This window comes from Pithys albifrons, chromosome Z (assembly GCF_047495875.1).
Source record: "Pithys albifrons albifrons isolate INPA30051 chromosome Z, PitAlb_v1, whole genome shotgun sequence".
Lineage (NCBI taxonomy): Eukaryota > Metazoa > Chordata > Aves > Passeriformes > Thamnophilidae > Pithys > Pithys albifrons.
Window position 1 is genome coordinate 15,927,709 of NC_092497.1, and position 25,835 is coordinate 15,953,543.

Below are 25,835 nucleotides of genomic sequence, written 5' to 3' on the forward strand. Positions count from 1 at the left end.
GGGCGAATTCTGCTACATTGTCTAATTTACTGAACTAAATAAGGATCTTGATATTTCAAAAGGAAGGCTGTATTTCTGACTAGTTTCAAGGTCACTCCTTGAAACAGTTACAACTGCTTGTGTGAATAGAGACAATCAGTTTCAGGAGAGGTATGAATTATAAAGTTGTGCTCATATACTTTTAAAGCTTACTAATCTCTAGTGAACTTTATAACCTGAAATGTCTTTTGCATGAAGTCTGTTCTGTATCTAAAGTTTACTTTAAAAATATAACTACATGGTCTTCTTCTTAACCTGCCTCATTCTTTCTTCAAATACGCTTCCTCTAAATTCATTGCTTCATTCCACTGTATAAAAGTAAAGTGGATTCAAATACTTATGGGAAGAATCTGAAGTATTTGGTTGTTATTAGTGTGGAGATAGTGTACTCAAAGATGTAAAATACTAAAAATATTTAGAAATGTTCAAGTGCTTTTTGCTTTGTTTGGTGGCTATACAGCATGAAAACACAGTCTGTAGTATATGTAATGGTTTTGGCCAGGTGGGCTAATTTTAGGTTTTAAAGTTCAGACTAGGCCTGAAATTGTCAGCTGACTTGAGCTGAGCTGGGCTAGCGAACAGCTGACTTCTTCTAGCCAATAATATTGTATTCTATACCATATTACATCATCTCAAAAGGGGTAAAATCCAGTGTGTGGGAGTGGCTTGGTCAGTGGCTTCACAGCTGTGGTCCCAGCAAGACACTCTTGCCATCCCAGGAGGGATGGGGAGACCCGAGCCCAGAGCACCGGCTTACCGTCATGTTATCTTAGGGAAGTAAAATATTTTTTCTTAGCTTTTCTCTCTGCTTAAGTCTGTCTCTGTGAAATTGACTTCTCTAGGATGATTTGTAATTAAAATGGTAGAATTTGTGCTTACTGGGAAGTGGGAAGTTATTTCTTGTTATAAATAACTTGTGTGTGTGTTATATTGTAGTTTTCTCTTACATTTTCTCTTTTCTGTATAAATACATGTAGTTAGTTTCAGCATAAACCTGTTTAGAGGTTTTTTGTTCCCTCTCCCTCTTCTTTTTTCCCTTAGCTGGTTGTGGGGAGGAGGAATGCTTCCTCTCTGTCTTGGACAGTTGGCGTTTTGCCAGCTCAACCCAAGACAGATAATGGTGGAGATGCTGGGGAGAAAATGAAGGATGCTGCTAAGTGTCCCAGAAGCTTGGCAGGGTTCCCAGGAGCATTGTTATAGAAACATTCCTTGATATGTGCATGGTTTTGGTACATCCAGAACAAATAAGATAAAACAATGTTCTCTTGCTACTGGATACTCGTTTTATTCCTTTTACTGACTGTTTTTGTGAGTTCAAACAGCTTGACTTGTACCTGCTGTGAATGTAGCCACTGCAAGGAGAAGCCTTACAGCCAAAGCAAGCTGTCTTTCTCTCCTGCCTCACCTTGACAAAGAGCAAACTCCAAGTATGAGTCATGTGGTGAACTGTGGTCCTTCCTTTGTTACCAGGGGAAAGACATGAGGAGGTGGGACAGTGCATGTACTTCTGTGCTTGAAGTCCAGCTATGGAAATCAAAACGTAAGAAAGCTAATAAAAAGCTGTCCATATGTTGAAGCAGAGATCCCAGAACAGCCAAGAACAGCAATTAAGCCGCCCTGCCTCCAGCCAAGAGGAGAACAACTGAGTCTACTGGACATTGCTGAACCAGAAAACTAGTCAAGACTGTACCTTTACACTGACCTGTAGATGACAGCCAGTGCCCCTCTGAGGGTGTCTGGACTGATAAAAGAAGATTAATTGAAGCATAGAGAGGCCCATGTGGGCTGTTGGCGTGTGGCAGGACACTGCTGCTTGAGTAGTGTCTGTAGAGATTCATCATGTGGATGCTCATGTGCCCAAAAGCTGAGCTAATGAGGAACAACACACCTGGACTGGCATAAGGGAGAGTTGTTCCTGGCTTGATGGGCCCATGATGCCTCAGGCCACCTGTAGGTGGACGAGGCCGAGGGATGGATTTAACCATGGACATTATTTCCCAGGTTATCCGCTATTGTGAAACCCCTGAGAATGGGATAGTGACCCCTGAGAAGGGGAGGGAGACCCCAGTGTGGGGCCAGTAACCCCAGTGTGGGGATGGTGACCCTAATGAGGGTATGGTGACCCCTGAGAAGGGGATGGGATAATCCCAACGTGTGCCTCAAGGACATTTAACCTTGAGAAAAAAAGGTAACTTGCATTTTGAGTTTTGTGTTGCAGGACATGAACCATCAGATGAAGAAGACCTGAGCTGAACTGGTGTTGGTGTCCAATGATGAACAGTTTTTCCTGCCTGAAGTACCTACCCCATCCTAATGAACTACTGCCTACAATATGGAGGGGTAGAAGACGGCCCTGGAAAGAACGAAGACTGTTTAAGCACGGGAATAGATAGATTTAAGATATGAGTAATGTAATATGGTATGGAATAAGGGGTGGAATGTTATGGGTTTAGCCAGGTGGGCCTAAATTTAGGCTTTAAAGTTCAAACTAGGCCTGAAATTGTCAGCTGACTTGAGCTGAGCTGGGCTAGCGAACAGCTGACTTCTTCTAGCCAATAATATTGTATTCTATACCATATTACATCATCTCAAAAGGGGTAAAATCCAGTGTGTGGGAGTGGCTTGGTCAGTGGCTTCACAGCTGTGGTCCCAGCAAGACACTCTTGCCATCCCAGGAGGGATGGGGAGACCCGAGCCCAGAGCACCGGCTTACCGTCATGTTATCTTAGGGAAGTAAAATATTTTTTCTTAGCTTTTCTCTCTGCTTAAGTCTGTCTCTGTGAAATTGACTTCTCTAGAATGATTTGTAATTAAAATGGTAGAATTTGTGCTTACTGGGAAGTGGGAAGTTATTTCTTGTTATATATAACTTGTGTAAGTGTGTGTTATATTGTAGTTTTCTCTTACATTTTCTCTTTTCTGTATAAATACATGTAGTTAGTTTCAGCATAAACCTGGTTTAGAGGTTTTTTGTTCCCTCTCCCTCTTCTTTTTTTCCCTTAGCTGGTTGGAGGGAGGAGAAACACTTTCTTTCTTGGACAGTTGGCATTTTGCCAGCTCAACCCAAGACAGTATAACAGATCCTTTCACTTTTTATTTTTATTGTGCAGTGTAATTTCAGGTTAATAAAACAAAGACAATGGTTTTATTCTCTAATCCCCACATTTTATTATTATTATTTAAATATAACATACTATACATCGTTGCTCAGTGATTTTTGTATCCCTTTTCTTTACTAAACTCCTCTCCCTGTTTTCCTTTTACTCAGCAGTCTGTTATGCTGAGGGTGACAGAAAACAGAGCTTATGGTTGAGGATCTGGGATACTCTAAAGTCTGCAGTTTGCTCCCACTACAGTGGGTATTACAGTATACCAAACACACAGGAATCATTGATTCCTTCAAGGGTTTTTTATTTTGGTTAATTTTCAGAAACCACTATTCATGTCACAAATGGCTCCTGACTACCTTTGGAAAAGTGGTATTTCCTGATCTTGTCGTTTGAGCAGCATGTTGTTTTGAGTACTACAATAATATTTATGCATAATCCTCCCCTGACCAAGTCATCTAGGTAATTCTGTCAGAAGAGAATTTCATTTGTACTCTAAATGTTCTCTAAGTGGTCATTCAATACTGCATTTGCTCAGGCTCATACTGAAGGTTCAGTACGGGTGGTCCACTAGGACTTGTCAGTTTTAATTACTGATTACAAATATAAACAACAAAAACTTGCTTTTATCATGGTAGTTGTTTTGCCATGAGCTGCAATTACATTTAGAATCTGAAATTCTTATTTCTCTTTCTAGAAAATGTCATTTGTGAAGAAAAAACCTGGAAATAAAATAACATGAAATACAGCGTCAGCTATCAATTAAAAATATGTTGTCTCTCAATGAATTCCCAATTTTAAAACAGCTGACTTTATTTAAGGACAGGAAATATAATCTGACCATTTTGTATTTTATGGGAAAACATTTTTTTTTCCTTTTTTTTTTTAAAAAAAAACAGCTAATATTTAAATAACAGATTAGGATTGAAGTGCTGGTTAAACATTGACTTAAATAAGTTATAGAAGATTCCAACAACACCAGCCTTTATAGAGGTTAAACATTCTTAAAAAGACACATTGAGCAAGGCTCTCCTTTGTACCAAAATACAGTCTCCAAACAATAAAAATAAAACCAACTTTTTCACAAGAAATATTGAAGATAAACTGCAGCATCAATATAATCTTATAGTTATCACTTAAAGTATTTAAAACAAAATAATATTATACTACTTTTGTTTCTTACTAAGACACTGCAAAGGCTTATTTATTTATTTAATGGAATACAATGTGAAGACAGTGGTACAAATTGTTTGAAGTACTGTTTTCTATTTATCTGTTTTAACAAAATGAATCTCAATATGGTTACAATGGTGAGCTATCCAGAGCTCTCTAAAATTACTGAGTAAAGCAAAATGTAAAACAAACTTTATGTACCTTTAATTGAACAGACTTCATACTATGCTTAACTTTGTTATACTGCAGTTGCTCAAGTTAAGCCATGGGACTACAAACACTTCATAAAAATGTGCTGGATATTATGTATTTTGAGCCTTCAGTTACTGTGGTGGTTATGAAAGGCATGCTAAAGCTGGAAACCAGCACATCTTTTCAGTTGGCTCTCATATATAATATACATGTGAGTAATAATCTCTGAAAAATGCATGAGCATAATTTTGGATCTCCTGTCTCTCTGTCCTGAGTTAGATATTGCTCCCACTGTATGCCTGTGATTCTGCAAGTTGGTACCAATGGCAAATAGGTTGAATAAGAGTATTAATTGAATAAGGAGTGCAGGACTATGTTACCTTCTTGATTACCTTTCATAAGCCAAATGTTATACTTAGGAATTACAGACTGCTGTTTAATTTTAACATTTGCAATTTCAGTGACTGTAGCATGGCTGTCCACATCTAGGTTCCAGCCCAGTGTGTGCTGCAGAATATGACACTGATTGCAATGGATTAGATCCTAGCTCCAAAGAGAAATCAAAATCAGATGAATATACACACGGATGCACTGACATCCAAGTACAGATGTGGCCCTTTTTCTCAGTTTCAAAATAGCATTTCATGAAGTTTGTTCTTGAGTGCTGGTAAGTACAAAAATTTCTCCAATATAAAGACACTCAATACCATAAATCCAAGCACTGCTTATTTGATCTTTTGCTTAAGTGCAAGATAGTTCTGGAAAAAGATGTATTATACACTTTAAATTCTTCCTTTAAAGCCTTGTCTAATACATGTTCTCAGAGTACTTTTGAGGTTTTGACATTTTACTCTATCAATCTCTCTGTGAAGTACTAAGAAAAAGGGAAAATAACACAGAAGCAAGTGAGGAAAATCTTTCAAATAAAAAAGATATTTAACATCCTATTAAATAAATAACTTAGAGAGAAATAAAAAGGAATGAATTTAGAACATACAAGCAAACCATACTATTCATTTTGTTAGAACAGTTATACACTACTTTGCTTATCCTATCCATTCTTCCACAAGGCTTCTCCAGAAATGTCATTCTTTGTGCATATGACCCAAGTGCTTCCAGTAAATGCCTGCGTGTCTAAGTGTTCATTGAATCATTAGGCTTGAAGGAGCAATTAAGGACTTTGATATGAGTTAGTATTCCATAAATAGCATTCCCCATGAAGATCACACAACAGATTGTCTTATGTCCATCAAGGTCTGTTGCAGTGATTTAAAAAAAAAAGTTCACACTGGCAAAAAATTCCATCCCCTTTGATCCAGCTTGCATTTTGATTATAAGATATGACAATGAACTAAATAAAGGTATTTCATGTGCTAGCAATAAGTACAAACCCTTCAAAGGCTTCCCCTGCTCTCATTTCAAACATGCAGATGTCTGTGCTATTCTCTGCTTTTATCCTTTAAGAGAACTACCAAATATTCTTGACATAACAGCCTTTCATTCAGCTGCATCAAAAAAGTAGTTTGTTCATCTATGACATGACTACCATGGGAAGAAAGTGAGCTGAAGTGTTTTTCCTTCTTGTTTTCTGTCCTCTCTTTGTGGTTCCCCTCCCATTCAGAGCCACAAACATTTGCCTTCCATTGTGCTTCCAATTTAAGGATGCGTATGTGTTATATCCATTTTCTTCTATTCTTTCCTTCAATTTGCAATCACTATTAAACTCCTTCTGTTAAAAGAAGAAAAAAAATACACATTCAGAACAAACACATTTTGGAATTGAAGCATACTGAAGGCAAATACTTTCTAAAAATGTTTTAAAATGTTTCAATATATTGTATGTGACCTTTTAGGATTTTACAGTGTGTTTAAATGTTTCACTGTGATCACATTATTTAAAGCAACTTCAGTTAGACTGCAAAAAGTGAAACTAACAAAATATATAATTAGCTATTTAGTGCATAATTATAGCAGTGAAATGATATAATTCAGTCAGAGCTGAAACTAAACTTCTCTGTGTTAAAATATAGCAACAATATTAAATCAAATTCACAATCATAAACTCAAAAGTATGAGTCAATCTTAGAATCATTAATCATATTTCAGTTCTAACAAATATAACTCTTAAATATTTTGAATGAGATTATTGATACCATATGTTAAACAAAATATATGTGGCATAGGCCTATTTCTTATTTAAAATAAGATCCTTTAAATCATACTGATCATGAAAAAGGGCTTTGTTGTATGTGTGCAAATCACTGTTACACTGCTGTTACAATGAACAGCCTGTGTATTTTGCTGATCTGAAGGGCGGCTCAGACTAAAAAACAATCATGTATGTATCTTATTGACTACAGAAACTTGAAAGTAACTTTTTGTATGATACTAGGAATTAAAGTTTTCTGGTTTTAAAGGAGAACCAGCTGTCAATTTGTTAGAAGGAATAAAAATTACAAGCATGTGGAGACTATTTTTTCCTATGCTGCTACATGCACTTTTACGCAGATCTACTTTCTACCTTGAAGTCAAGAACACTTTGTTTTCATAGAAAGTAATTCCTACATATAAACCATTGATTTTTAACAAACTGCTTATATTCCATTTAGAAGGCTTTTAAAACTGGAATGTTTACAACATAATTAAATTAAAATGAAAAATTAGTATTTTGTTGTTTCTGCATTTCAGAAAACAAGATGTCATTTTGTAGCTCAGAAATATATCAGAATTTCAGAGTATGCTACACTAACTGCATGCCCTATTTTTAATATATCTATGAACAAGACAAAAAATAAGTCTGAATAATAAAACAATTTTCATTGTACAGGTGAGTATTTCAGAGACATTGTATCTTTTATTACAATCAAAATCCTTAGATATTCAGTTAATAAACATATAGAAAGTATTCACACTAATAAATAAGGATATAAGACTATTTAAAATATACTTTCCACATCTATTAATTTAAATTAGAATTTTGAAACTGGTTAATTTCAGTACTTTGATCCAGTAAGAATTTTGTGCGTATGATTGATATTTTAATCAGTTGCCTACAAGACCACAGTATACATGCTTAATGGAATTGCACATATTTGCACTTAGTTTGCCTTTAATTTTAGGATTAATAAGCATTTGAACAATGTTTGTTGGGGAAGACACTATCAAGGGAAAACTCTCTACAAAGTGACTATTGGTATTGCCTGTATTCACAAAGCTACATATAGATAATTTAATACTTATTCCCTGTAATATGTCACCTCCAGCATCAAGGTATTAAAAAGGCAGATGGCTATCAATCACAGTTCTAAACCATAATAATTTCTCCTATCTGCCAGCATCTTATTTTGTTAGAGAAACCAAATAGTGAGTATTCCTTTGCTCCTTTCTTCCAACCAGTCAGTCAAAAGGAGAAGTATTTGGCAAACATAAAAGCATTCTTGTTTGACTTGTTTTCCTAGATGTAGAACTGTACTCAAATCCAAAATTTTACCCCTATTCTTAGATAGATAACAGAGAGAGAAGAGATGATGTTGTGATGTGGTTAAGAAGTCTTATTGGCAGGCATCTGAGTGCTACCCAGGATTGTCCCGCTCATTTCAAACAAGTTTCAACATAGTCCTGCACCAATGACTATTGTGCACATGCTAAAGAGTGTTTTTACAATTTTTATTGGTTCTGGTATTCATAGCCATCTGCAAGCTGCCACACTGTAGTAATATGAGGCTAACTGCAAACTTTGGGAATATGGGAAAAATAATAACAGAAGCATTCTTGAAATTGCAGAGGTATTATAGAACAGGCTTTGCTAAATCATTGAGTTTTTATGATGTGAATATTGAAGAATTATCTCAGTCAGAATTAAAAGAAAGGCTTTCCACATTCGTATCCTCCTGTCAACACTATTTCTAATACACTATGAATTACTGAATCTTATGGCAGCAATTTCCACCTATGGTACATGAAAGCTGCTTTGACTTCTTTTGTACATATATAGGGTTGTGATCGACTCTCACTATGGCTAACAACTCAGGTAAGAAAACTTGTCTTGGAGTGGCCCATCACAAATTACTAAACTGCACTTTGTAAACTGAGAAATGTGAATTGAAGATGGTGATTTGTGCTAAAACATTCACCTATGTACAGAAGCATACCCATGATCAACAACTGTACTGAGCAACTCAGTATACAGTTATAACTCTCAATGGAGCAGCCCTAAGTACTGAGCATCCTATATTTCTAGCCAGTGTAACACTAGAAATTAAAATGTACATTCACAGAAGTTTAAGAAACATTAATTTGTTCCGGTCTTTCCTTCATGTGATTCTATAACACTCTCAAAGTGTTTAGAAAGTCCCTTTTGAACCAGCAGTGATTAGCCACAGTGCAGATAAGGGAGGACAGTTTTCACAGTTTGTATAAACTACACCCACTCTAGAAATGTTTCCTTAAAAAGGAGGGCCAAATGACTTCAGGCTTCTTGAATCTGTTAAGATTAGCGTTACTTCATTATTTTCACAGAAGGAGGAGGCTTAGCCACGTTACTCAAGGATAAACCCAGTCCCTATCTTGACCTTTTTCTGTAAAGTCTATGGATGTTCTGAACACAGAGCAACCTGAAGATTGGCTCATAACTTCCCCAGGAAATGATAAAACATTGAGAAATTACAAACCAAACCACGTGTAATATTAGAACAATCTGGTGTTCATGTAGTCATGTGGATGTGTGAGGACACATTTGTGTTTAGTTGTCAGATGTATAGATCACATTGCTTTCTATTAAAATATTTGGATAGTTACTGCATTTTCTTGAGTTGTTTTGGTTTTGTTTGTTTGATTATTTGTGTGCTTTTTATGTTTATTTTCTTTCCCCTGAAACTATCAGTAACCCCAAATTGACACAAATACAAATACAGTAAACATGAAAAACTTCCAAATGCTACCCAAATTCTGCTCCAACTAAGCATATCTGCTGATTTGTAAGTTCAGGTCTCCCTACACTGCCCATAGTCTTATCTATCAATTTAAAAAGTCAATTTAAAGTTGACTACTCTAGAAATCTTCTTGAGAGTTGTAGTTTGGTGATTTGATGTGTTTACTCCATCAGCTCAAGTTTCCATGATTTCAAGTATACTTTATCCACCCCACACTTATGGCTACATGTGACTGCACAGCAGTAAAACAGGGAAAACAAGCCTTAAAAATTACATTTTGTAGCACCCTCTCCACTGACCACTCCTTACAAGAAATGTGACTGAAGCAGTAAGCACAATAAAACCCAGACGTTTTGATATGATATGATCTCAGCAAACAAGAGGAATGCTTGTGGAGAGGAGTGATCCTGGTTTATCAGAGGATGAAATTTTGATGAACAACTCATTTCAGCTCTAATTAATAGTAATAGACGTGGGGTTTTAAGTAGTAAAGAGAGGGAACTGTGCAGACTTCTACAAACCATTTGGAAAGTAAAAGGGTACTTACAGAGCCGTAGACTTTTCCTTTTTTGTTCATGGCTAAATAGTAGTTGCTCTTAACAGACTTAACTGCCACAACTCCAATTTCTACAGATGTTATCTCCAATATGCCTAAAAAATTAAAAATTAAGCTATTTAATTACTTTTTTTAGAGGATTTTGTCACTATAGAAGAGACACATTTAATTAGAAGCAGCCAAATTCACTGCTGAAACACACCTGAAAAATGCTAAACTTGTAATATTCTGTCTGGACAAATTGACCAAAAAACTTTGACAAAATTCTTTAAATAATTGCAAGAAAATACATAAACATTGTTTCAATTAACATTTTGTCAAACATGCATTTTAAACCACATACATACTAAAACAGTTCCATTCTTCTTAGCATAGATTTTCCTAAAGTTTATCAGAAGAGACATTGGAGCCAGAGCATTAAATTAAATATATAGCATATGTCAATAGAACGCTATATTTCTCCTAGCCTTCAAAACCCTTGGTAAACAACTAATTCCTTGTAGGACATTTAGATAAACTAAATCTGTTGGTTGCACTGAGCTGATCAATTCACTTTTGGCAAGCGTGTTGACAATTTAGGATACAATAGGTTGAACCCAAATGGCCATGCTATCTTTTTCTTTCAGATATCAGAAACATTTTGTAATTATGATTAATTTCTTTTCCTTTAAAATGAACTGTTTCTGGGACACTGGATAGCTCAAGGAACCAGTAATGGCAGATACAGCATTTCATCTCTGTTTTTTTGTCCAGGAGCATGCTGATTTGAGAGTAATTGAAGTTACTACTAGTAGCAGAGAGCCCTCTGACATCTGGAGCTACCTAAATACTACCAAGCAGAAAAGATACGGCCAGTTATTTAAATAAAAACTCTACACACAATTTCCATAGTTACTTGTATGTAATGTTGGTTTGAGAATTAGCAGAAGATGCTTAGATGGAAATAAGAGGAGCTGATCATAGGACAACTCTATAGTCAAGGAAAACTCAGCAAAGGTAAGGTTAGCTCAGCTGGTTAAAAGCTGGTTGTAATAATGCCAAGGTCACGAGTTCAATCCCCTGTATGGGCCACTGACTTAAGAGTTGGACTTGATCCTTGTGGGTCCCTTCCAACTCATAATAGTCTGTGATTCCTTGATTCTGTGAAGAGTCTGTTAGGACTTTTGATCTACTTAAAGGAGAGGTTCAGGGGGCAACATCATTGCTCTCTACAAGTACCTGAAAAAAGGAGGTTGTGGTGAGAGGTGGGGGTAGGTCTCTCCTACCAGGCCTGTGGTGAGAGGACAAGAGGAAATCCTCTTTAGCAAAGAGAGGGGAGATTCAGGTTTTATATAAGAAAAACTTTTTCATTGTTAGCATTGTCAGGTATTGGGATAAGTTACCCAGGGAGGTGATGGAGTCACCGTCCCTAGAAGTGTTTAAGAGATGTCTGGATCTGGCACTGGGGGATGTTGTTTAGTGGTTTAGGGGTTAAAGTGGTGGTGCTGAGTTGACAGAACTGAATGATCTTGAACATCTCCTCTTCCAACTTAGATGATTCTGCGATCTTCTGTGAACCTTTAATGCTAACTTGTCTACTGTTGCAAAGGAGCTATGTATCATTTTCCACATGTAAGTCAAAGAGAATTATCTCTAATCTCAAGAAAACCTGTGAGGGCTCCTTAATTAGCTTAGATATACCACTGTCATGGCATTGATAGAGACAGATCAGTGAGTCCATACCAGCTGAGGCCTATTATCTTTGCATTATTCTTAGAATATTGCTTATTTTGACAGCAAAGAAATGCTGAAGTTGCTTTCCAAATTTTCTGTGAGATCGTTGTTACAGAGCACTGAACACCTCTCCCATGGAAGATCTGATAAAGTATTTGTGCTCAAAATTAAACAGAGTTAAGTGGACCACCTAAAGTTTTGTGGATGACAAACTATTAGATGGTAAGAATGTGGTGTGAACATTGCTACAACACCATGAGTGATAGAGTATTTTTTGTATTTTCCATGTCAAAAAGTGATGAGAAAAATTCAGTTAATTCTTTCTACAGAATTTTATTGCAGTAACTTGAACTGTGGTACCAATAAAACTAGTCTGGGTCCATTTTCAACATCATCAGTAAGAAGGCAAAAACCCAAACCAAAATAAAACACAAAGAAGCAAAAATTATACTAGCATAACATGTGCTATTATTTTTATGTTGAAATGGATTAAACTGAGTTAGATTTTGCCATACTATCCTTGTAACAGTAACCATATTAGAACATTTCAATTGACTATTACAATTGCAGCCGAAGGAGAACAGTGCTTACACAAGAAACTTATAGTGAATTAACACATTTTTAGTGTCTTGCACTTGAAAGATGGACACAATTCTCTTCAGTACATTACTTAAAGCAACAGAAGTAACCAAATAATTAAAGAAAATTTAGTCATTTTTTTCTGGTAAAGTTTGTTAGCTGTAAGGAGGTCATGAGGAGAAAAGTTAATACATTTACATTATGTTGACAATAGCTAGATTGATTTCACCTAATTATGGTATTTAATTGTAGCCAACTATAGCAGAATTCTTCTGAACTATTATAATTTTGTTATTATCACCACCAATGATCGTGGATTTATCCTCACTGAGTCAGTTCCACATATTTGCAAGTTGAAAAATGTATAATTTTTGTTTGCAATTTTGCATATTTTAAACTCTGCAGTATTTTTACTGGGGGAAGCTGAAATTTTAAGGGATGTCTCTCTTTAAAATTAATTTAGTCTTGATTTGTTACCTCTTGGAAGATGAAACTGATTTAATATTTTGCTACCCTCTGTACATCCCCAAGACTTAACTGTAGTTACATGCTAGTTACAAGCACAGTTACAATCTAGATTTTACCTACATTGCAAATTATTCAATGCTATTTACAGATTTACTCGGGAAAAGAATCTCTCATTTGATAGAAACCTATTGAAGGCAATGGGAATCTTCTCATTGCTTTCAGTGATATAGACACAAATTGCAAAGGTCAACATGAGGTCACCTACTCATCTGATGTGAATCTACAAGAAGTCCTAGAGACTTCCCACAGCTTTGAAGTAGACTGAATTTAAATAAAACTAAATAAAATCCATTTGATGTGAGGGTGAAAAAATGCATTTGATTATTCTTGAAGCATCATTAAATTCAGCAGGACTACATTGATAATGGAAATGGAGGCACAGAGTATGAAGCTTAAAACTACAGTGTTTTCACCATATAATGAAACTCACTTCTTTGAGGGCACAAAAATATCTGTATTTTCCTTAACGTTTATGGAGCAGAGACATGGGCTGTGATTGTACTCCTATACTACTTCAATGAAAGATATAATTTTCATGGGATTTCAAGATTAAAGGTAAAATTTCATATTCTACAGCTCCTGCAGGCTTGGAGGTAAAAGCCTATTTGCACTCATAGATAATATCACTGAAGAGTTGCCAGATCACTGTGGGGACTCCACTGGCCCTATTTAGGAAGGCTATTCTTGACAAATTTTTGTTCTCACAGAAATTCAAAAAATAAGGTTCTGACCTTCCGTGCAACCTGTTCCACTACCTACATCAGAAAGTATTTTGGCATCCAATTTAAATACCTTATTGAAATTTGAGCTATTTAATTTTTTCTTAAACTGTAAACTAACAGAAAATAGACATTACTTTTTTTTTTTTCCTTTGTAGGAACCTTCTATGTATTCAGGAATTATTAACACACCCACCTATCAACTTTCTGACTTTTGATCTCTAAACAAGTCCAGTTTTAAAATACTTTCATTAAAGATTTCTGGTTTTCTAGGCTTTTAAACACTCCTGTTGTTTGTGCCTGCAGCATAGCCAGAGTACTCCTATTTAAATCTTACCAGTGTTCATACAAGAAAGATAATTTCATATTTCCAGCAAAGGATGCATGTTGGAATTTTATATGGTATTTCACCTAAAAAGCAAGCCATATGCTGAACTGCCTATGTAAATTAGTGCTGTAGCCTTAAGAACTAATTAATGAAATTAGAAATGGCTGCTGCCGACCTTCTCAGCAGATGTGCATGGTCAGCCAATTATGAGGGGCTTTGTAATGTAAACAGCATTGTTAGCCAATAATCAGTGCCAAAGTGTCATCACCTGTGGAAGGTTACAGTCTTAAAGATGTATATAAGTGTGTGTGCATATGAATAAAGTGGCCTGTTGCTGCTAACTCCTGTGGAGTCGTCTCTCAGGTCCAAAAACCCGTCTCCCACGGTTACAACTGGCGCCCGAACAGGGACCTAGCCGCTTTCGCAAAATCTGACAGGACCAGACGTGCGATTCCAGTCCGCAAAATCTGAAGAATCCAGACGTGTGGACTCTGTCCCGCAGAATCCGGTTACTTGGACGTGCAGGACGCTGACCCACAGAATCCAGCCCCGGATGGACGTGTGAGTGCCCTTGGAAGAGGAAGGAGTTTGGGAGAAAAGGTCGTCGCCATCAAAGGGCTGGCCGGCACCCCGGACGTGCGGTAAGCTGTAAACTCGCATAATGGAGAACGAAGCAGCTCGAAAGTAAGTTTTAGAATTCCTCACTAAGCGAGAGCGGCCAAGTCCACCGAAAGGCTAGTGTATTGCTTAAGTGGGCTTAAAAAAGCACAATTGCCTCATTGCTCTTAGAAGTGGCAAAAAAGGCGAAAAGTAAGCAATAAACTTGAAAAAAGAACAGAAAAACAAACTGTTAATAAAAGCCAAGAGGCAAAGGAATTAAAGCCAATCTAGCAAAAAGTCATAAACCGCCTTAAGCAGGATAAAGTGGCGAAGATGGTAACAGTCGCGGCTTGGCAGCTGTTATATAGACGCAAAAAGCCGCAACAGCTTTTCAGCCATTGCCTCTGGCTCAGGGGAGGAAAGAAACTTGGCAGTCATCTGAAAACTCTGACAGCGACCCTGTTCCCAGCCCCCCAGCCCTGGCCGCTGCCGCTCGAGTCCAGTTCCCGTCGCTTTCAAGGATCGCTGCACCCCCTCACCGCTCCCGCTCGCCCCTGCTGCCCTGCCAAGGGTTGCAGCATTGGTGCAAAAAAGAAAAACAGCACAAAACGAGAAGTAAAAAGAAAAGCTCTGTATTAGTAAAATAGTATAGCCCCCATCGCACCACGTGGGCTTTGTTTGTACCATCTCTGAGCTCTGCGTGTTCCTTTTCAGCCTGCAAAGTGCTGTAAAGTTGCCGGAAACTGTTGTCTTGACTCTGTTTTGCTTGGTTTCCATCTCTAACGCTGCAAAAGTATTTTTTCCAGCCACACTCCAGCTTGCGTTACAAAAGCATTTTGTGCTACGCAATTCAAATATGACACTTCTTCTCTAACGGGGAGGAAAAGTTCCCCCCCCGGCTCTAAAGCAAGGGGGGAGAGCTTCTCGCATTAGATCATCGGCTATTTCTGTCATGCGCAAGTCTCACAAGGCATTCTGGGAGTTGTAGTTTGGACAGGTAAAGCTTTGCATTACGTCATCAGCTCCTTGCAAGGTCGTATGGGAAATGTAGTGATCTCACAAAAAGCCTTGAGAATTGTGGTTCTAGCATACACCCCCGACGAACTGCAAGCCTGTCTGTTGCAAACAGCAAGTAGCCTCAACGAACCTTCCTTTTGAGACAGCGAGCCTCAAACACCTGATGCCTTCCAGTCACAGCCTTATAATACATCATGCAAGGACAGAATGCAGTATCTTTCTCCAGCAATTCAGAGAGCAGCAAAGAAGTCTAGAAGAAATTTGTTGAACTGATTCTCTGTTAATTTAGCTTTTGTTAAGTGGTTATAAAGTGTTATAAGCATTTAATAATCTAGGGAAAAGTTTCTATTTTTCTCTCCACAAGTTGAAGTCAGCAATGGATAAGAACAACCAATTTCCTCTGACTGAATCAAGATCAGTTACCAGAACATTTGAGCAACTAGTTGAAGCTTTTAATTTGATCTCTCAAATTCAAAATTCATAACACCTGGTAGTAATTGATGTGTTTCCATTTGTTAGTATTAAGCATTTTCCAAAAAGCTCTTTTAAAACTACCAAAGTAAATTAAAACACATAATGATTTTAGTTATACAGCATTAGATTAGTTAAGATATGTTCTTCTTGATTAAAAAATGCAGTTTATAGAAATACTGTTGTGTAGTATTGTTATATTTCTGTTAAAGTTTTAAGTTTCTTTTGGTGCACCAATGACAATGCCTGCAGGAATGTTTTTTCATTTGTTAAGAAAATTAAGTTGTTAAGCTAATAAAATAACTTTTTTAACTTATTAAGCAAATAAGGATTTTAAGTAAAATTAAATAGTGGTTTTAATTTGTTAAAAAATTAAAATATCAAGCAAAATAAGTTAAAGTATTAATTAAGTTATCTAAGTAATGTTCCTTTAGTCCAAGTTTAAGTCATTAGAATTAAGTTACATTTATAGCTCAGCGTTAACTAGTACCCTTCCTATATTAAGCTTGCTACATTACATAACAGCAGCATTTAAGTTACTAGTTCTTATAATTAAAAAAAAAAAAGGAGGAATACTAAGTAAATGATTAAATAAATCTTAATAAAGAAAAATTTAAGTCACATAAGTTGTCATCTGCAAAAGCAATGGAACTGTAAATGCTGTTTGTGGTTCTGCTGTTATGAATGAAGGTAGCTTTAATCTACTGCCAATTCAAGACATTCAGTTTACCTTTGTCAATGTAACCAGAAAGCAAGATCTTTGTGTTAGCTGATCTCAAGTAAGAAACCCTTTTAAAACATGTTTAAGCAGCATTCTAAGTTCAATAGTTCATCAGTGCCTTATAGCATTAATAATGCCAGTATTTTATCTGTTTTAGCAACTGGTGTGGATAATGTTTCTCTTTCAAATTCTTAGTTCAATTCCTTAGAATTAATAAGTAGCTCCGTAATTTAATTAAGCAAGTCTTATTAGTATTATTGCTGTGTGTGTTAATATTATGCTATTAGGATGTTTAAGTGTATTAGACAAGCCATTCTGTAAGCAGTAACCAGACATAGGCAGTTCAAAAAAAAAGGAGGGCATATGTTGGAATTTTAAATGGTATTTCACCTAAAAAGCAAGCCATATGCTGAACTGCCTATGTAAATTAGTGCTGTAGCCTTAAGAACTAATTAATGAAATCAGAAATGGCTGCTGCCGACCTTCTCAGCAGATGTGCATGGTCAGCCAATTATGAGAGGCTTTGTAATGTAAACAGCATTGTTAGCCAATAATCAGTGCCAAAGTGTCATCACCTGTGGAAGGTTACAGTCTTAAAGATGTATATAAGTGTGTGTGCGTATGAATAAAGTGGCCTGTTGCTGCTAACTCCTGTGGAGTCGTCTCTCAGGTCCAAAAACCCGTCTCCCACGGTTACAGATACATGCATACTCATACATTTATGCACACTTCCCTTTTTTAACAGCATAGAATAAAAATGATTCATGCTTGATTTGTGATGCACAACCCTTAGATACATGGGAAAAAGTAAAGCTATAATTCCTCATTCTATAGCAGTGAATTTGACTGCTCCTAATTAAATGCCATACTTTTCATGTGTCCCAGTCAGTGGGCCTCTTATTTATTTTACATTTTCTCTAATTTGCCAATGTTGTTTTGGGTTCTTATTCAGTACTGCAAAATAGTTATGACTATTCCAAGTTTCATAGCAGAAAATGTTTTGAAAAGACCCTTCTGGAACTTGATGGCTCTGCTCAGCCTGGCAGTGAAGTGAAAACCTCCTAATCCCTTTTCCATACTATAAGACTTTGGCATCATGATAGTCGAAAAATACATTATTTTGTTAATACTTTTTTTTTTTTTGAAATTCATAGATTCATAGAATTGTTAAGGTTGAAAAAGATCTCTAAGATCATAAAGGCTAATGAGAAACCCAGCATGACCAAGTCCACAACTAAATCATGTCACTGAGTGCCACACCTACATATCTTTTAACCACCTCCAGGGGCTGCGCAGGCTGTTCCAGCACCTGAGAACCCCTTCCTTGAAGCAATTTTTCCTAATATCCAGTCTAAATCTTCTCTAGTACAACCTGAGACCATTCCCTCTTGACTTAGTGTTTGTAAATTGGGAGAAAAGACTGACCCCTACCTGGCTACAACATTCTTTCAAATAGTTGTAGAGAATGATAAGGTTTCTCCTGAGCCTCCTTTTCTCCAGGCTAAACACCCCCAGCTCCCTCAGCTACTTCTCATCAGACTCATGCTCTAGACCCTTCATCAGCTCAGTTGTCCTTCTCTGGATGCTCTCCAGCACCTCAATCTCTTTGTTGTAATGAGGGGCCCAGAACTGGACACAGAATTAGAGGTGTGGCCTTGCAAGTGCCCAGTACAGGGGGACAATCATCGTCCTGGTCCTGCTGGTCACCTATTGCTGATTCGAAGCAGGATGCCATTTGTCTTCTTGGCCACCTGGTCACACTGCTGTCTCATGTTCAGCTGCTGCTGACCAGCATCCCCAAGTCCTTTTCCACTGGGCAGCTTTCCAGCCACTCTTCCCCCACACTGTAGTGGTGCATGGGGTTATTGTGACCCAAAGGCAGTAACTGGCACTTGGCCTTCTTCAACCTCATACCACTTGCCTCAGCCCATCAGCCCAGCTTGTCCAGACCTCTCTGCAGAGCCTTCCTGCCCTCCAGCAGATCAACACTCCAGTCCAAATTGGTGGCATTTGCAAAATGACTGATCCTGCACTCAATGTCCTCATCTTGATCATTAATAAAGATGTTAAATGGGAACTGCCTGAAAACTGAGCCCTAGGTAACACCACTTGGGACTGGCTACCAGCTGGATTTAATTCCATTCACCACCACCCTCTGGGCCTGGCAACAAGCCAGATTTTTACTCAGAAAAGTGTCCATTTGTCGAAGCCATGAGCAGCCAGTTTCTTCAGGAGAATATTGTAAGAAATTGTGTCAGAGGTTTTACTAAAATCTCAGTAAACACTAACAGCCTTTCCTTCACTACTAAGTGGGACACCCTGTAAGAGAAGGATATCAGGTTGGCCAAGCAAGACTTGCTTGATTGGTTCTTTTGGGTTGAAAATTTCTTAAGTGCTTATCAGCTTATATTTGATGTTGACTTGTCTCTAGGTATTTTGTTTTGTTTTGGGTTTTTTTGTTTTGTTTTTAAGACATATTATATTTACTACCTCAGTTTTCTGAAGAACTGCTTTTCTCACATTTTCAGAATAAGTCTCTAGAGGTTTGTCCAACCTATTCAGGGGAGGGAGTAAATGTTATCAAATGATAATCATCTAGCATATCTCTCCTCTCCTCTCCTCTCCTCTCCTCTCCTCTCCTCTCCTCTCCTCTCCTCTCCTCTCCTCTCCTCTCCTCTCCTCTCCTCTCCTCTCCTCTCCTCTCCTCTCCTCTCCTCTCCTCTCCTCTCCTCTCCTCTCCTCTCCTCTCCTCTCCTCTCCTCTCCTCTCCTCTCCTCTCCTCTCCTCTCCTCTCCTCTCCTCTCCTCTCCTCTCCTCTCCTCTCCTCTCCTCTCCTCTCCTCTCCTCTCCTCTCCTCTCCTCTCCTCTCCTCTCCTCTCCTCTCCTCCCCTCCCCTCCCCTCCCCTCCCCTCCCCTCCCCTCCCCTCCCCTCCCCTCCCCTCCCCTCCCCTCCCCTCCCCTTCAACAATTACAACTAATCTGCATTGACCACATCCACTGTAAAAGCAGAGCTTTCAATACTCAAACTATTTCCAATTAATTTTAATTAGAAACATTTCAACTATCAACTTGAGATTTGTCCTGTAGCTATGTATGTGCTCTCTTTAGAGGTCCCAAAGGCTTTAAATATATTCCCAATAGAACCCAAATATATTTAACTTCAATAAACTGTATTTTTATAGTTTATAAAAGTGATTATTATAAATATGACAAGGCAACAGAAAGTCAACTGATTGTCTTGCAGAGAGACTGTAAAAAATGTAAGTGAAAAATTGCACTTATAGGATTGTGTATGCTAATTCCAATGTCCTATGTTTTTAAAAATGCTGGTAATAACAAGTAAAAAAAATACAAAATATCCTAGAAACTGAGTGAATTTATGTCAAGCGTTGTTACGAAAGACAATTTGACATAGTAACAGATCTGTTGTCAAGGTGTTACTGCAGTGTATCCAAACACACCCTGCAATAAGAAACAGTTGATTTTGGGACCAAGTTCAACTTCTTTGCAGAATGAGGCCAGGATCATTTCTTTGTAGTTGTGTCGTTTGTGTAATAAATTCTTATAAATGCACTTTAAACTTCTGCAGTCCTCTCAATGTTGAGGAGCAGGACCACTGTGCATGTCCTTACACCTTTCAGAGATTATCCCATATATGTGGCAATCCACAGACAATCCCTCCCTTCCTTGTCTTTTCTTCTGTTTGCGAAAATATTGCAGATGAAAAGTTCAGCTGGATGGACTGGGGCAATGACTGAGAGCTTCTGAAACCTTCCACTTCCCCAAATCGTGACAAGAAACTGCTGGGCCTATGAAGGCAGTGGCAGCTCCTGGAGAAGACAGAGCTTGGTGCCATTCCTCTAAACGGACTTTTCAAATTTTGGCCTTGAGGGACCTTCGCTGAAGGGATGCCTTTGACTGGCTTTGGCTTAAAACAAGTTGGTGTTTAGGCATAAAGCTGAAGATATGCTAGTTCAAAAATCTGGTTTTAGTAGGTGGCTTGAAAAAACATGCTTGGAGGAAATTAGAAGATTATTTGGATGTGATGAATGAGTGAGGTACTAAGGTATATGAAGCCACTGCCTGTTTCCAGTCTGTTTCACTAACAACACCTGTGCAAAAGCAAGCTCAAAATATCCCCAAGGACAAGTTGTATTATATTTATAGAACATACTAGTTGTATTTGTGTTTATTGGTAACAGAAGGAGGAAGATGGTGGGGTAATAGATAAAACAAATGTAGGCAACTGAAGATGTCAAGTAAGACTTGCTGTTGAAAGCTTTTTCAATGAACCTAAGTAGTTTCACTAAAAGGCAATCTTACAGACTTTGTGCTTGACATTGGAAGGCAGCTAAAGACACAAATCTCACAATGCATAACATCACAGTTATGGGCAGAAATCTCAAATAATAACCAACCCAAACCATAACATGAGTTTTGACTTAAAAATAAAAATTTATTTGAAGCTAAAATCAGTTCTGTGGTTTTTATTATTATTTAATATTTCTCAAACTGCCATCCTTCCTGCTCTAAATAAGAAGTGAATGTACTGAAAGACCACAAAACAATCTGCTAATGTGTCATATTTAGATCAACTATAGCCAAAATGTGAACTTTCATGTCCAATTCCAACATCTAATGCATTTGGATAATCCTGAAATACACATCCGAACTTCTGAAAGGTTGCAGGAACAGGACCTCTGAGCCTTCCTGCACTATGCTGATAGCATAATATCAGCATAAGATATGAATAAAGATCACATAAAAGACTAATTGTTAGAGCCCATTCTCAGATCCACATGGTCTGCTTTTATGGCTTTCACTTCAGAACATGGTATAAACCACTCAACCAATGGTTCTCTGTAGACCAAATAAATGGGAGGGTGACACCAGTAGTGTACATGTGATGAGCCAATGTTAAAGTTGAAACACAGGAAGGTGGTGTTGGGAGGAGCCCCCTCAGAGAATTTTTCTCACCATATCAACACAAAAGGTTTAGGCTTGGAATCCCAGGACTGAGGAGAAAAGATAGCTGATGACTTTCAGATTTGAGCTTAATAGTGGGGTGGAGGCAAGAAAACAGAACCCCAGCACTTGGGAGTGGGGAGAGGTTTTTCTTTCTTTGCTTCCTGTGTGCTGGTTTGACTTTTTTGGGGTATTTCTTTGGGCAGCTGTAGAAAAGGAGCCACTGTTTGCTCATGAGAGCTTTTTTTTTTTCTGGTTCTGCTCTTTGCTTTCCCCCCTCCATCTCTGGACACCCTGAGCTTCAGAGAGAAAGAGAAAGAAAGAGAGAGAGAGAGAGGAGAGTCATGGCTGCTTCGAGACAGGCTGCAGACTTTTGTTTTCTTTTCCTGAGGACTGATTTAGACTGCAAGGAGATTTCTGGGGATTATCACTACTCCTCCACTCCCAGCCTTTCCTTCTTCATTTGGAACAAAGGACAAGGAGAGAGAGAATCCACGTGAGTGTCCACTCCTTGTCTCTGCCTCGCTGGGAAAAGACTGAGAATTCACCTCGCAGCCAGCCGAGGTGTGACACTGACACTGTCCATAAATATAACTGCTCCAGGAAGAACCTACCATTTGGGGGTTGCTATCTTTTAGTTTTACTTTTGGTGCTGGGGCAGTAGTTTGCTCTGGTCTGTTTACAGTTATATCTATATCTACATATATATGTATATATATAGTAGTTAAGAACAGTTACCCTTCTTATATAAATTTTCTATGTTCCTTTTCTTAAATTTAATAGGGAGTCAGTGATTATTGTGGAGGAATCCTCTCTGCTTTGTGGTAAACATTTTGTTTTTTCCCTCAAACTAAGACAGCCAGCCTCTTAGTGATGCAATAGTTGGAGCTGTTGGTTAGCAAAGGAGCAGTTTAAGTCTAGCTACAAAACTGGCAGGAATCAATTCATCTAGTATACATCCTGACATGTAACAGAAACAGTTCAGGATCACAGTTAGCCGACATTTTCCCCTCTTGTCAGTGAAGAGAGGCAACTTCAAAGAACAGTTCTAAATGCAACCACTCCTTCTGTTAAGTTTCCAAAATTAGATCAGTTAAAGAAAAGGAAACACTGGAAGTGACTTGGAGGACACATCCAATGTGTTCAGACATTTCCTCACAGACACCTTGTCTGTCACTTTCATCACTAACGTGCAAACATGTAATCAGATTTAGCCAAACTGTTAGAATTTTCTTGCAGGAGGGAATGAAAAAATGTTTGCTTCCCTTCACATGGATTTAATTCATGTTGTTGAGATAGGATGGCTACACATAGAGCCAACTGTACCTAGTTCTGCTAATCAGAGCTCAGATTTCTTGAGCTCTGTATATTGAGCCAAGATGGAAAGACATATAAACAGCTGCATGAATGTTGATGGAAAAAGTAAGGGTCTGAACACCTCAACATGCTGTACCCTAGAGCTGCAAGATTTAGTAACTTGTATATTGGACACAGACAGTGTCAAAATTAATTAACTGATATGTTTCTGGGACAGAGGGGTTATAAGTGACAGCTCATACTGACCAAGGAATAATAGTGATTCATATGCCAAGAGAAAAAATGGAAAACAAAACATTCCCATCCCAACCTAGTACATATAGTTAGATGCAGGGTTGTAGTTATATGAGCTGTTGGATCTCTTGACAAAGATGGCTTAAGGAGTTTCAGCCCTCCCTCCCCTCCCTGTGATATTTTTTTTCTAGCCTCAGTGCTGAAGTTCACCAACCCCTCAAATATAACTGTTTGTGGAGCAGCACTATAAACAAAATCATTGGAATTATTTGGCTTGGAAATAATTCTCAATAGAAAACAAATCAACCTAAAACTCTAAGGACTAAACAATCCAAGTTTTTGCAGTCCTTTCTAGTCGTATATGTTTTCTAGATCTCCTATTGCTTTCTTTTTGGTCTCTTTCCAACTGGCTAATTTTTTTTTAAGTGAGGTGCCCAAGACTGGACCAATGTTCTAACTAAGGTCTGATGGGTACTGACTTGAGCAGAATGATTACTTCATGTGTTTATAAGGAAACTTGGATCCCAATTCAAATACTAATCGAAACCTGGCAGCCTATGTATGTTTCCATTTAGTAGAGAAGACCAGGCACTCAAGATTTCTGCCAAATCTTAAATTTCTCTGTCTTCACAGAAACACACAGGAGAATGGAAAGCTTAAAGTGACTAGTACAGCTCAGTAAATTTTCTCAGGGCTGTGTAGGCATGCCTGTTTCAACCTGAGCGGAATACTAAGTTACCTTTCACATTTATAATTATTATGTTCACCTCCTGCATCTTACCATTTGTATAAGATTCAAAGTGAATAACTTCAGCTGGAAGAAATTGGAGAGAGGTAAGGTTGTTTCATGTAATGTCCATCCTGACAGATTAAGGAGAGATAATGCATAGATGGTTGTAATGCAGAAGAAACATTCAAAATGCATGATGACTGCCAAAAGAAGCATCTGCCCATCACCTACAATCTCAGAAACAGCAGGTCTCCACTGCTCAGGCTGTCAGCTGCTGCTCAGTCAGGTGCTTCTAGCAGATACAGTACGAATATTTGCAAATGGGCTACAAATGACGATTCAATGGAGTCAACCACTATTAGGGCATTGAGAGGTATGAGCAGATGGAAGTGCACCTGGGCATTAGAGTGGTCAGAGCATGTAAAAACAGATGAAAAAAAAGACTGTGAGGTATTGTATAGAAGTTGTGATACAGGAAAATCAGTATGCTGCAGATGTCTCTGCTACTTGTCGCTCAATAATTTTTTATCCAAACAACAGGTTTGTCGCCTCCTGCTGAGACTGTCTTACACATAACTGAGGCTTTTCTAGTTAAGGCTGATCAGCTGTACATCAAAATGGGACAACAGTTTCTTTTGACAGTTACATTTCAGCTTGGACCTCATCTCATGTTATGATGGATCCCAACTTGACTCCTCTTTGTGCAAGAAAACAGGACTGGAAAACTATGGTCTATCATTAGTTCATCTCAAATACTTGAGTAGGCATTACATTGCCTGTTGCTACTAGGATCCTTTCCTAAATCTCTATGGTCCTAATGACCTAGTATTGGGGTAAAACAGAAAAATCACAACTTCTACAGGCTCCTCTTTAAAATACCATGACTAATGTTTTTCTGAAATTATCAGATGTTTTAGTGTTTTGTCTGCAAATCAAAAAGTTGCCAAACACAGCAATCCACAACATTAATTAGTTGGTTCTAATGGTTCATGTCTGCCTTTGCCTTACATAGGAATCCATGGTATTTTAAAATATGGGATCCACATGTTTATAATGAAAGAATGCTCCTGGACAGCTACAATGATCACTCTTTTTCACATAATTCCATTTGGTGGCAGTTATTCATCAACAGTTTCAGCAGTTTTCTTTTGCAATGCCACAAATATTACTAATATTACTTGATCATAACAATCACTTTTTAAAATAAACCTTATAATGACTGTAGGAATGGAATGAACATGTGAGAAGTGTAGATTAGGGGAGCTGTATGGTATGGGTGATCATTATTAAAAAAGTGGATTCAAACTATTTCACTATATCTTAAAACTCCCATCTGTTTTTTGTCCCATGTAGCTTTTTTTCTCCAGAAAATTTTTTTCTTAACTGGCCTGGGCGTGATCAAGTAAAAGGCAGGTCTCTGATCTTAATACTTACATTTACATAGTTCAGAGCAATGCTATATATGATTTAAGATGACGGGTGATAGTGAGTAGTTCATAGCCCGATATGTACTTTGCAAACAAACTACTGTCTAAACTTTTTCTGGCAAACATTAATTGACACATGACAATTGTTATTGAACAGCCTTGGAGCAAAGAAAGGGAAATTAATTGCAACTAGTTAGTATATGAGAAGACATTAAGGCCAGCAGTTTAGCAGTTGAAAAGAACTCAATGACCTCTGATCACTAACTCATCACTTTATTAAATAATTTCTTTTGCTTTCCCTGGCATAAATAACTCCATGCACTTAATTAATCCTAAATTACAACCAATCAAAAGGAAACAATTCAGTAATTGTATTATTCTTGTTACAATGCTATGTGACTAGCTTCTCAATTTTTAATGCTAGATTTATACTTTGTCTTACCTATTCTGTACACTTCTTTCTTCATCAAAGGTATTTAGTAAAAGTC

The 25,835-nt window shown here is 37.7% G+C and overlaps 1 protein-coding gene across 1 annotated transcript in view; it reads right to left on the minus strand.

Annotated features, from left to right (window-relative positions):
- Window positions 1-3,187: 3,187 nt before the first annotated feature.
- Window positions 3,188-25,835, minus strand: part of FGF10 (fibroblast growth factor 10) — a 69,273-nt gene continuing 46,625 nt past the window's right edge. Inside the window, exons 2-3 of the mRNA XM_071581251.1 lie at window positions 9,990-10,093; window positions 3,188-6,240 (exon numbers count right to left, since the gene is read on the minus strand). Coding sequence (XP_071437352.1) covers window positions 6,043-6,240; window positions 9,990-10,093 — 302 coding nt within the window. The 3' untranslated portion in view covers window positions 3,188-6,042. The remainder of the gene's footprint in view (window positions 6,241-9,989; window positions 10,094-25,835) is intronic.